The sequence below is a fragment of the Microcaecilia unicolor genome, chromosome 9, assembly GCF_901765095.1.
Source record: "Microcaecilia unicolor chromosome 9, aMicUni1.1, whole genome shotgun sequence".
Lineage (NCBI taxonomy): Eukaryota > Metazoa > Chordata > Amphibia > Gymnophiona > Siphonopidae > Microcaecilia > Microcaecilia unicolor.
In genome coordinates, this window is record NC_044039.1 from 224,772,518 (window position 1) to 224,785,451 (window position 12,934).

A 12,934-nucleotide genomic window follows, 5' to 3' on the forward strand; every position below is an offset into this window, starting at 1 on the left:
CAGGCAGCTTCGCTCCCTTCTGCCGCGTCCATCCGGCCCACTCTGATGCACTTCCTGTGTACGTAGGGCCAGATGGACGCAGCAAAGGGGGGCGGAGCTGCCTGTGTGAATGGCAGCGCTGCCGGCGACGATCGAAGAAAAGAATGCAGCGCTGGCGGGGAGGAGAATGAATTTCTGCGACCGACGTGGGCGGGCGGGCCTGGACGGAAAGTGGGTGGGCCTGGGCCCACCCAGGCCCACCCGTGGCTACGCCCCTGTTGCCCAGTCTTCCAGCTTTCCTAATCTCTGTAAACATTTCTTCATCTGTCTGTTCGTTCTGTCCCGGCAGATGGCACTACAGCCCTACAAGAATATTCCTTCACACATGGAATTTCTGTCCATAATGATTCCACGCTGTTATCTGTGTCATGTGGAATGTTTATTTTATTTGACTTAATTCCCTCTTTAACATATAGTGCAACCCCTCCCATTAGTCCTTCATTTAGAGCCTTCTTTTAAGAAATTTAGGGAATTTTTGAAGACTCACCTTTTCTTTGAGGCTTACAGTGGTTGGTTTTTCTTGTGGATGCCCAAAGGGCTGATGTGTGAGGGGTGTAGTGTGCTGTGGCTGCAGCAGTAGGAGCATGGTTTTTGCTTTTTCTGTTCTGTCCTGTTTTTAATGTATTTCTTTCTTTGATAATTTTTAGATTGTAAATTGATTAGGTGGTTTGACCTTGAGTGGTATATCAAACAAAAAGAAACTTGAAAGAGATTGTCACGGAATGCCTAGCACCCACCTGGGGCTAACCCTGTGGCCACCCAGAGGGTCTGCCCAGGCCCACTACCACCTGTGCACGTGCTCTACTCTGGCATACCCTTCCTCCCACCTGCTGGGTTACGCTTGCCTCTGGGTGAGTCTTCCACCCACCACTTAATTTCCCATTGGTTTCTAAGGACACTGGGGTCACACTTCTAGGGGCCCCACAGTTCCTAGAAAGCACCCACAGACCCAAAACACAAGCCACCAGGATTCTTAGTCCGGCACAAACAGAGCTAATAAGTGAATCGAATTATTATTACAACAAGTTAGAACATTGAACGGATGAATAGGGTGTAATTAGCAGACAATAACAGGTAAATTAAACAGGAATGAATGTTAAACTAACTGAACACTTATTCACTACCTTTAGTAGTACCTGGGGAATTCAGGAAAATTAACTGAACAGGGTCTCAGTATAGAGGTTTGTACCTTCCACACTCCCACTCTGAGACTAAAGATTTCCAACAGATTCAGAGCCCAGAGCATAAATGGCTGAGGGGCCTCTGGCCACAACAGCAATGCAGTTTAATTTTTCCTCAGTGCTTAAGTGGGAAAAAGAAAGGTAATTTCTGCAACAGCTTTACAAACAAAAAACAAACACCATCTGCTGGCCAAACAAGGGAAATGCTGTTGATTGTCTATCTCTCTGTTCTCATTCTCCCCACCCCCTCCCCCCTTATCAAGTCGTTCATGGCAGAGGAGTAGCCTAGAGCAGCAGACTGGGAATTGGAGGGTTCAGGTTCAAATCCATGATGGCTCCTTGTGGTCTTGAGCAAACTTCTTAATTTTCCATTACCTTGGAATGGCCAGGGGTGGTACAGGCAAACTTCATTAAAAAAAAAAACCAAAACAAACTTTTTTTTTATAGCACAGTTTGTGAAATTCTAACAAATAGAACAATTCAAATAAACACCCAAAATTGTAATGATTGGGGAAAGAGTAAAAGCTGTGTTATTAATTGTAAGTGTTAGGATTTAAATCTGAATGGTAACTAAAACGCAAAATTTTGGTAAGCTTTAACTTGGTCCTGCATCCATCCTTCCACCAATTTCATGCATATATGACTATTATTTGTATTATCTAACTCAGAGATCAATTTTATAGTAATTTGTACTGAAATATCATCAGCATAGATATAATGAATGAGGCCATGTTTCTCTAGTAATAGGCTTAAAGATTACATGAAGATGTTAAATAATACAGGAGAAAGTGGAGAACCCTGCAGAACACCACAAGGGTTACTCCAGCTTGTGGAAAAATCCACTGGAGTTTAAAAAAAACACAATTACCCCATCATTCCCTAAATGCCTTAAAGTGCACTCACAGGAAGAGAAGCTAGAACATTAGAGTCTTTTGGTAGAAAAGCTTTTCAAGCTTCAGTGCTCACTAATCGCATATTGAATTATCAACTTCATTCCACAATTTATTAAAATCTTTAATACAGCATATCTTTTGCGGAATTCTTTCCCCTAAGAAAGCTGAGGAATTCCATAAACACAGAAAACTTATTGACTATCATAAATATCTGGCAAGGCAGGCCTTTGATGTCTCTTCATGCATCTCCACCATAGCAGTGACATCTCTCTTGACTCAGGGTCTCTGACCTCGAATCTGCTGTCTAGGAGCGTCCCTTGTCATGGAGAAAACTTGTTTGTTGACAAAGTGGCTGATCTGATTAAAAAATGTACAGATACTATAAAGATACTTCAGGCCACAAACTACTTTTACTTCTAGAAGATTTGCAGGAGGATATCGATGCTCCAATTACTATATGTCTAAGGGTCGTTATACTCCTATTCCTCCACCTCAAAGGACTATGCCCCAACGTTCACATTCAAGGCAGCAGCGGGTCGAAAATCCCAGAGACCCTCTTGGTCTAAACAGCCTAATCCTTCCTAGCGAGCATTGCCACCATACAGTTGTCCAAGCCAAACGACCTACTGGTAGGGGGAAGGCTCATTCTCTTCCAACCGAGGTGACCTCCCATAACCTATGACCATTCAGCACGGCTACACTCTGCGTTGGCAAAAAAGATCTCCTGACCATCCACCAAGACAGTCTTGTTTCAACTCCCTCCAAATGAATATTTTGAGAAGCCCTCCTCTGGCAGAATGCAATAGAACCAGTTTCTCTGCCGGACAGGGGTCGAGGGTTCTGTTCCAGATATTTTCTTATAACAAAAAAAAGAAAGGGAGTACATCCAATTCTCAAACTGTGAGACTTAAGCTTCTACTCAAAGAAAAATTGGGTCACTATTTCCTGTGATATAACTTGATTGGCTTTGCTCTCTAGTTCTCAAGGAGGCATACACGCACATATCTATCCTTGACTACTACTACTGTTAATCATTTCTATAGTGCTACTAGATATACACAGCACTGTACAAATTATATGCAGGTACTTTCTTTGTCCCTAGAGGGCTCACAATTTAAGGTTTTCGTTTTTTTTTTTGTCCCTGGGGCAATGGAGATTTAAGTGACTTGCTCCATGCATGGCATCACCTATATGTCAGAATATGTAGGTGGTGTCATCTTTTTGATGCTGCTTTTAACTCCTACCCGTGTACGTCTAATAGTGCTAGAGAAACTGTCCTTGGAGAACACCTTCTTACAGGTAAGTAATTTAGTTTTTCCCCTCCATCCCATACACAACTGTGTGTTATTTCCTTTAGAAACCGATTTACTAAGGATCTTTTCCCATTCTATGCTGAAAGTTTAGTTAAAGTCAGTCCCTTAGGGTACCACGGCACATCACTTCCAAAGACCAGTAGTCTTCCTTCCACAAGCATGGTGTCGGCTGTGTGACATCAACCGCTTGATAGTTGAAGTAAAGAGTTAATTGTCTCTTTACCCAGTCTCTCTCTCATACACCCCCTCCTCACCAAGCCTTCACCCAGTCTCTCTCTCATACACCCCCTCCTCGCCAAGCCTTCACCCAGTCTCTCTTGTTCCCTACTAAGCCCTCACCTAGTCTCTCTGTTTCCCATATCCTCCTGACTCAAAACTTCACCTAGTCTTTCAGAGCCTGCCATTCAATTCCACTCACTTTGCTTTCCATTCACTGTAAAGAAACAACATGTTTCTAGCTTTGCTGCTGCAATTCGATTCACTAAAAGCTTAAGCTGCATGGTGCAGGAAGTTTGAGCCAGTCTCACGGTTTCAAATCCTGTGAGAATTGAAACCATGAAGTATCCAAGCTTCTTGCACCATATGACTCAAGCTTTTAGTGAGCCGAATTGCAGTAGTGGAGGAAGAAGTGTGTTTTCTACAGCAGCACAAAAAAAACCCAAACCACATTCGAGGGCAAGAAATCCTAGGCACCAGGGGCCCGGGATTTATCAATTCTTGGCCTAAGAGAACTTGCTTGGTCAGGTTTTTGATCCCTTTTGAAGATGCAGTCTCCAGAATTACATATTATCCTCCAAATGAGGTGTCACCATGAGAAGATTAAGCTTACCTTGCAGTGATTTGGATAATCAAGTGAAGACGAGAGAACAAACTAGAGAAATGGTTCTTAACCCAGTCTTTGGAACACCCCAGTCAACCAGATTTTTCAGGATATCCACAGTGGATATGAATGAGAGAGATTTGCATACAATGGAGGCATTGCATGCAAATCTATCTCATGCATATTCATTACAGATATTCTGAAAACCCAACTGACTGGGTGTGCCCAGACTTCTGCTTTAAGAACTTCTGAGCAAGAGTGAGAGAGTTGTGATATGGTATCCATACCTCTATAAGTGGAAGAAAAGTGAACTTAACAGAGAGGAAGAGATTCAAAACTTCTCTGGATTGTTGAGTGGGAATTGATTGTTCCGTAGGGCAGTAGTGAAGCAGGTTGAGGGAAGAAGAAAACAATATGAGATACATCCCATCTTGAATGGAGGAGATAATTGGACACACAGAGGAAGTTATAAACTGAAGACACAAAGTGAGATAAAAACTGGGAAAGACTAAAATGAGTAGGAAAAGGTGAAATTGGTTTTGGTACAGAAATGTAGACTGGAGATGAATGAACTGGCCAAAGCTTTTGAAAAGTAGAGAAGAGAAATCCATACATGCAACCCAATATCTGATTTACCTTTTTCCTGTCTCAGATAATCACATCTTTGCCTGGGGCAATGGTGGAAATGGGCGTCTTGCGATGACCCCGTCAGAAAGACCTCACAGCTCTGATATCTGTACCTCATGGCCTCGGCCCATTTTTGGCTCTTTACATCATGTGCCAGATCTGTCATGTCATGGCTGGCACACTATCCTCATTGTGGGTGAGTCAGAAATTAAAGTGTTGTGTTGGTCTGCCACTGCCATCCAAGTTCAGTGATGTTCACGATTCTAAAACGCATGTCTAGATTTAGAATGACAAGAAGTTTGGCTTAGTCCAATGGAGACCTCAAGCTACCTGCAGTGCCAGTTTTCTTATGCTTCTGATAGTTTTCATTGTTTCTGGATCAAACCCCTGCACTGCCAAATCTAGCAGCAAGATTAAGCCAGCACTGTTGGCATCTAGGAGGCTCTGTTGGATTCTTTTGTTTCTTGATTTGGCTTCAGGAAGAATGGTATCTACATTTTTAAATTAAATTACCCTTGCAAAATATAAATCTCTGATTATTTTTTTGTATGGCCTAATCGTTTTATTCATAGTCAATACCTGTATCATTGTGTCATCCATTTTCTAGTATGTGACTTGAATAATTCTTGCTTGTAGTACTTGGATGTCTGCAGATATATCACCCTTTTCTTTCTCACCAGTGAAGCAGCTTGGCTTTGTGCATAACGTCACTGAGTTTCTGCAGTTGTCAAGCTCTTTGTAGCTTTTCTGTAAAGTCATTTCTGGTGCTAATGAACTTTTATAAGTTAGTCTCTTGCTTAGTTCCTCATGTTGAAATAGCTTTGCATGGATGAGTGTTCTGCTTCTTTTTTTAAATCCACAGATCTTTGACTGCAGGTTTAAAATTTTTTTTTCATTATTCCTTATCCATGTCAGACTAGTGCAGACGCTTGTCTGGACTGGACTGGCAGGACTCAAGGAAAGGAAACAGGTAAGTTTTTAAATTTCATCTTTATTCTTGTTTATTGTGTGACTAATGAGGAATCACCTCAGTATTGCCTTCTCTGCCTCCCAGAATGTTTTCATTGTTCTCATTCAAGGTTTGCTGAGAACCAGACAATAAGGGACACACAATTCCTATTACATCCCTTTCCCATAATATCCAGCATGGATACATTACACCCTTCTCTTTTAAGTCTGGTTAGTGATGTATAATAATCATCTGTGATTATGCAACATGGCACTCAAGTGCTCTGCTATTAGGAAAGAGAAGAGCTGATCCAGTGGTCTAGAACTTGAATCCCTAAACAATTCAGGAAGCAATTTACATATAAACAGTTTTGCATAAAGAACTACTGTGTATCAGTGGTATTCAGTCACATACCATCCAGTAGCTAAATAGATTGACTGACTAGATCTTAAAATTGTACTTGTTAGGATTCATGAAGGACAAATCAGTCGTATGCTTTGAATCATAGTACTCAGGTAGGACCCTCAGCTTGCTTTGGGGGTGCTGCAAGTGTTACAAAAGTCTAGCCCTTAGTCAATCCAGTCTGCCCAGCAGTCACATTAATTATCAATTGATGATTAAACCAATGATCCAACAATATTACTAACATTTTACTCGCAAATTCAACTTTAAGATGTCTTTCCCTCCCCCACTGTGATACACAGCACTCTCACTCATAACAGATAATATGAATGTGGTATCAAATACACACACTTGATCCTGATGTCTGCAGAAGTCTGCCTAGCACTGGCCTTCTGAACTATTATTTCTCCAAGGAGAAGCAGGTCGCATATTCTCACAGATGGGTGACATCATCCGACGGAGACCAGTGTGGACGCTGACTAGCGAGTTGAACAAATTTACATATGTACATAGTACGTAAGTATTGCCATACTGGGACAGACCAAAGGTCCATCAGGCCCAACATCCTGTTTCCAACAGTGACCAATCCAGATCACAAATACTTGGCAAGATCCCCAAAAAGTACAAAACATTTTATGCTGCTTATCCCAGAAATATTATCCCCAATTTATAGCAGCATCCCACTGCACATGCATAGGCGCCTTTCCGCCTGATGCACAAGCGCAGGTTCCTTGGTCTTCCATTTTCTGTTGAGCTGAGAGAATGTGTGTTAACGTAGTACAGCTATTTTCTCTCTTCAGTGCCTTCCTGTGCAGTGCCATTACTATTTTTTTTATTTTTTTCTCATGTTTTATGTTCTACTTGTTGTGTTTTTGTTTTTCCCTTTAGCCACTTAGTTTTTCGACACATCTAAGTTTTCTTCATTTTTACGCGACTGGCTAGGCCTGTTTGTTCTGCTGGAGCCCGACCTCAATTTAACCACTGCCCCTTTTTCTGTCATAAATGAGCAGTTTAATTTGGCCTCGATTCTTCAATGTTTCAGAAGACCTCCAATGTAATTGGGTGATTTCCGTTACGGACCCGCACACACCAATTTGCTTCATTTCTTTGAAGGCGTGAATAAACATGTGGCTAAAGGTGAACCGGTTGATGTAGTGTATCTAGATTTTCAGAAAGCTTTTGATAAAGTTCCACATGAGAGACTCCTGAGAAACTTAGTCATGGGATAAGAGGCAATGTTCTGGTGTGGATTAGGAATTAGTTATTGGACAGAAAACAGAGGGTAGGGTTAAATTGTCATTTTTCTCAATGGAGGAGGGGTGACCATTGGAGTGCCACAGGGATCAGTACTGGGACCGTTGCTATTTAACAAATTTATAAATGATATGGAAATCAGAACAATGTGTGAGGTGATTAAATGTGCAAATCATACAAAACTATTCAAGGTTGTTAAATCACCTGCGGACTGTGAAATATTACAGGAAGTCCTTAAGAAATTGGAAGACTGGGCATCCAAATGGCAGATGAAATTTAATGTGGACAAACACAAGGTGATGCACATTGGGAAGAATAATCTGAATCATAGTTACCTGATGTTAGGGTCCACCTTGGGGGTCAGCATTCAAGAAAAAGATCTGGGTGTCATAGATAATATGTTGAAATCTTCTGCTCAGTGTGTGGTGGCAGCCAAAAAAACAAAACAGGATGCTAGAAATTATTAGGAAAGGGATGGTGAATAAGACCGAAAATACTATAATGTCTCTGTATCGCTCCATGGTGCAACCTCGCCTTGAGTATTTCATTCAGTTCTGGTTGCCTTATCTCAAAAAAGATATAGCAGGATTAGAATAGGTTCAAAGAAGAGCGACCAAAATGATAAAGGGAATGGAACTCCTCTCATATGAGGAAAGGCTAAAGAGGTTAGGGCTCTTCAGCTTGGAAAAGAGACGAATGAGGGGGAATATGATTGAGGTCTACAAAATCCTGAGTGGTGTAGAACGAGTAGAAGTAAATCAATTTTTTACTAGTTCTAAAAGTACAAAAAATAGGGGGCACTCAAGGAAGTTACATGGAAGTAACTTTTAAAACAAATAGGAGGAAATATTTTTTCACTCAATGAATAGTTAAGCTCTGGAACTCTTTGCCTGAGGATGTGGTAACAGCGGTTAGCGTATCTGGGTTTAAAAAAGGTTTGGACAGGTTCCTGGAGGAAAAGTCCATAGTCTGCTATTGAGAGAGACATGGGGAAGCTACTGCTTACCCTGGAATTGATAGCATGGAATGTTGCCACAGTCTGGGTTTCTGCCAGGTACTTGTGACCTGGCTTGGACATTGTTGGAAACTGGATACTGGGCTAGATGGACCATTGATCTGACCCCAGTATGGCTACTCTTACGTTCATGTTGCATTGGGTGTCTTGACCTTAACCATGATCCTAATTTTTGCTCTCTCTGTTTGAAAATGTAGTTAAAAATGCAGAGAGAGAGGCAGGCCCAGCAGGAGAAACATTTTGGCTCTTTGAAGTCTGGTCCATCGACATAAGCACTGGAAGGACTGACCACAATAGCTGCACCGGCATCAAGAAGGTCTCCAACTGTCTTGACATCGGGCGCTGATAGCAGACCCTGGGACCCGTTAGCATTGGACCCCAATGCCATGGGTTCACTCAAATTTGGCATCATCCTCATCGGCGCCAAAGGACCACGATGCAGTGCGTGGGAGGGAAGCCCAAGAAGCACAAGCATCAGTCCTCCTTGACACATGGTGCTGGGAGCACCGAGGCATTGTCATCACTGGTACCCGAGAAGCACCAGTACAGGATTGCTTCCCCTCTTTGGAAGAGGTTCCGGTACATGAGCCTCGAAGCAGCCAGGTCCCTGCTACTAGCTCAACACCAACATGTTCTCAGGTGCCTATCAACCAAATCCCTGCCTTTGCCAATGCCATCCTTCGATGAGCAGTTCCAAGCCATGCATAGGGAGGAACTGGCACAGATGCTTTAGCTGCAGCCCACTCAGTCATCGAGGGCACTTGTGCTAGCTGCGGATCAGCCCCAGCATCCTCCTGAGGCTTCTTCCATGTCTGTGCAGACATCCTTGATGCTGGAGTGTGTGCATCGACACATGCAGTACTGCTCTCCGTGTCGGAGGAAGACGCTTCACCAGAATAAGAGTAGGACTATCTCAATGCTCTTCAGGACATGGACAGGCTTCCACTCCGCTGAGGCAGACACACTCATCAAGCCCACTATGATTATGGGGAAGAGTCTGACTGGGACCACTCGTGAGATTCAGAGGACGGTCCATATTCTTGGTGAAGGAGTCATGGAGTGGAGGAGTGGCCTAGTGGTTAGGATGGTGGACTTTGGTCCTGGGGAACTGAGGAACTGAGTTCGATTCCAACTTCAGGCACAGGCAACTCCTTGTGTCTCTGGGCAAGTCACTTAACCCTCCATTGCCCCATGTAAGCCGCATTGAGCCTGCCATGAGTGGGAAAGCGTGGGGTACAAATGTAACAAAATAAAATAAAAATATGGTATTTCCTCTGATCCCCTGCCCACGTCAAGAGATGAAAATCTCTACCTGAGGGTTTCTGTTTCACCAGTTTCGTGAGGGAGATGGCTTCAGCCATCCCATTTGAGTTGGAAGTGGAGGAAGAGCCCAGGGTGAAAATGTTGACTGTCCTGGACTATGAGACGCCACCTAAGGAAGGGGTCATGATACCACCACACCCTATCCTTAGAGATGCACTGACGAGGTGCTGAGAATCTCCCCCTCTCAGTGCAGATGGCACCAAAGAACGTGGATATGCAATATCATATCCAGAATGCTCCCAGATTAGAGAGAGCCCATCTGCTGTGCCATTTCCTAGTGGTTGAGTCCGCCCTCAAACAAGCTTAGAAGCTCCAGGACTCATGCCTTGGCTCCTCCAAGTAGGGAGGCCCAGACTGTAGATTCATTTAGGAGGAAAGCTTTTAAGGCCTTGATGCTGATTGCCTGCATCCCGCCCTATGAACTTACATGAGTCTGTACTTACTGGTCCACAGTACACTCAGTCTTGCAGATTCTGCCCCACAGGAGCAGGCTGCAGAGCTTCGCCAGTTGGCCAGTAAGCAGCTGGAGTGCAGAAAATATCTGGCTAGGGGCACATATGATTCTTTTGACATAGCATCCAGACTCTCCACCATGGGTATGGGGATAAGCAGACTGTCCTGGCTGCATGTCTCAGACCTGGATCCAGCGGTTCGGGAGAGGCTAGCCATGGGGATAACTTATTAGGAGAAAAAGTGAGGTCTCTCACCTCATCAAGAAACATATGGATACTGTCCAGACTCTTAGCTTGGAACCCTCTAGCTGCCACCACCTCCTCATGGACATTTCCTAGTTGGCCTAGGCAGCAACCTTACTACTGTCAAAGGCGTAGGTTTCTGCCACCTTCCCACTTTGCCCCACAGTCCGAAGGTCAGCGTCCACAGGATAACCAGCCTTGTCCCCAGAAAGCCCAGTCGGCTCCCCAGTCAAAGAAAAGGATGAGCTTTTGACTGGCTGCAGACGAGCATAGCCACACGCAAAGCCACCTACTGATAAGGGGGGATGCTGAATTTCTTCCAACAAAGGTGACTCCTTGTAATCTCTGACCAGTGAGTTCATCAAATAGTCCGTCATGGTTACACCCTTCATTGGCATCAACCATCACCAAATTGCTCACCAAGAGTGTCGTCAATTAGCTCCCAGTACAGGCAGGTACTTGTAGAAGAAAGACCAATGCTGTCGAGCCTGTGCCACCAGGGGAGGAAGGGAAGGTATTCTATTCCAGGTACTTCCTTGTGCCCACGAAAAAGGGGGGGATATCGCCCTATCCTAGACCTAATGGCCCAGAACAAAATCCTAATCAAAGAAAGGTTCAGTATGCTTGCCCTGAGCACCTTCTTACCCGTGATCCAGCAACTGATTGACTATGCTCTCTGGACTTAAAGCATGTTCACACCCACAGTTTGATACTTCCCAGTCACAAGAGGTATCTCAGATTTTGAATAGGGAAACAATACTATCGATACCTCATTCTGCTCTCTGGCTTTGTATCAGCTTACAGAGTGTTCACCAAATATCTAGATGTAATAGCAGCATACTTATGAAAACCGGGAGTGTATGTGATTCCCTATCTGGAAGATTGACTTGTCAAAAGCACATCTCGGGAAGAAGCATCAGAGTTCATGCGCCTAGCTGTTTGGGTGTTGGAGCTGCTAGGGTTTGTCATAAACTACCCCAAATCTCACCCTCTCCCGGTCCAGCGACTGTAATTTATCGACTCTGGCCTCAATGGACCACTGCAACAAGCAGGTCACGGTCACAGCTTGGCAAATGTTGAGATTGATGGGCAACGTGGCCTCACCGGTGAACATCACACCCATGGCATTTCTTCATTCGAGGGAGGCCCAGTGGACCCTAGCTTCACTGTGGTCTCAGGTGGCGTGTAGTGAGAAATTGCAGAGCAGCTAATCACCTTAGTAAACAATAGCCCAGAGACAGTGTTCATCTAATATAGCAATTATCTGGACTCATTTCTAGAGGATTGCTCCAGAACAAGAAAAAGCAAAATAACCCAGATTTGTGATCTATAGTGGCGTACCAAGGTGGGGGCGGTCCGCCCCGGGTGCACGCCGCTGGGGGGCTGCCGTGGCGCGCGCCTGTCAGCTGAGTTCACTAACTTCACTAACTTTCGCTGCAGCTCCCTCTGCCCCGGAACAGGTTACTTCCTGTTCCGGCCGGGGCAGAAGGAGCTGCAGCGAAGTCAGCTGACAGGTGTGCGCCACAGCCCCCCCCCCCCCCAGCGGCGTGCACCCGGGGGGGGTGTCATTTCGCCGGGGGGGGGGGGGGTGCATCGGCGATCCGCCCCGGGTGTCATGCAGGCTAGGATCGCCACTGGTGATCTAACTGGTAATTTCCAAAGAAACGCTATGCCAATATGTGAAATACATTATTTATTATATAGATGATAATTACAATAATACTTAGGAGAAGGCAAGTAAACACACACAGTAAATTCTCCTATAGGATAACACGAAAGATATGTATATTTCACTGTGGATTATACAAAATAGAAATCTGTTTATATATATCTGTCAGTGCTGAGAATTATACCTGAGAACTACAAGCCAAATATACCCGGCTATATAAACCATGCTTGAGAACTAAACCTGCCTATGGCGATCAGAAATTTATGATCTGAATTTTACTTATTTATTTATTTTATTGCATTTGTATCCCACATTTTCCCACCTATTTGCAGGCTCAATGTGGCTTACATAGTTTTGTTAACATTGTCATTCCAGGATATCAGATACAGTTAGTATTGTGCAGAGATTAAGTACGGGAAGAGAGAAGGAAGGGAGTGATTAGGGTGATTATGGAAGGTGGGCTTTCATAACTGAGTGGGTTGGTGAGGTGGATTAGTGAGGTTGTCGGTTCTCATTGTAGGCTTTGTTGAAGAAGTATGTCTTCAGAGATTTGCGAAAGATAGTTATTTCATTGATTGTTTTCAGGTCTGTAGATAGTGCATTCCATAACTGCGTGCTCATGTAAGAGAAGATAGTGGCATGCATCAGCTTGTATTTTAGTCCTTTACAGCTGGGGAAGTGCAGGTTAAGAAATTTCCCACTGTAGAAGTAAACCCGGATTTTCACTCTGAGCAAGTCTCAGAGTGAAAATCCG

The 12,934-nt window shown here is 44.0% G+C and overlaps 1 protein-coding gene across 2 annotated transcripts in view; it reads left to right on the plus strand.

Moving 5' to 3' along the window:
- Nucleotides 1–12,934, plus strand: part of NEK9 (NIMA related kinase 9) — a 119,848-nt gene that overhangs the window by 70,106 nt on the left and 36,808 nt on the right. For both annotated transcript variants that reach the window (XM_030213804.1, XM_030213805.1), the window contains one exon: nucleotides 4,899–5,069. In XM_030213804.1, the coding sequence (XP_030069664.1) occupies nucleotides 4,899–5,069 (171 nt within the window). The remainder of the gene's footprint in view (nucleotides 1–4,898; nucleotides 5,070–12,934) is intronic.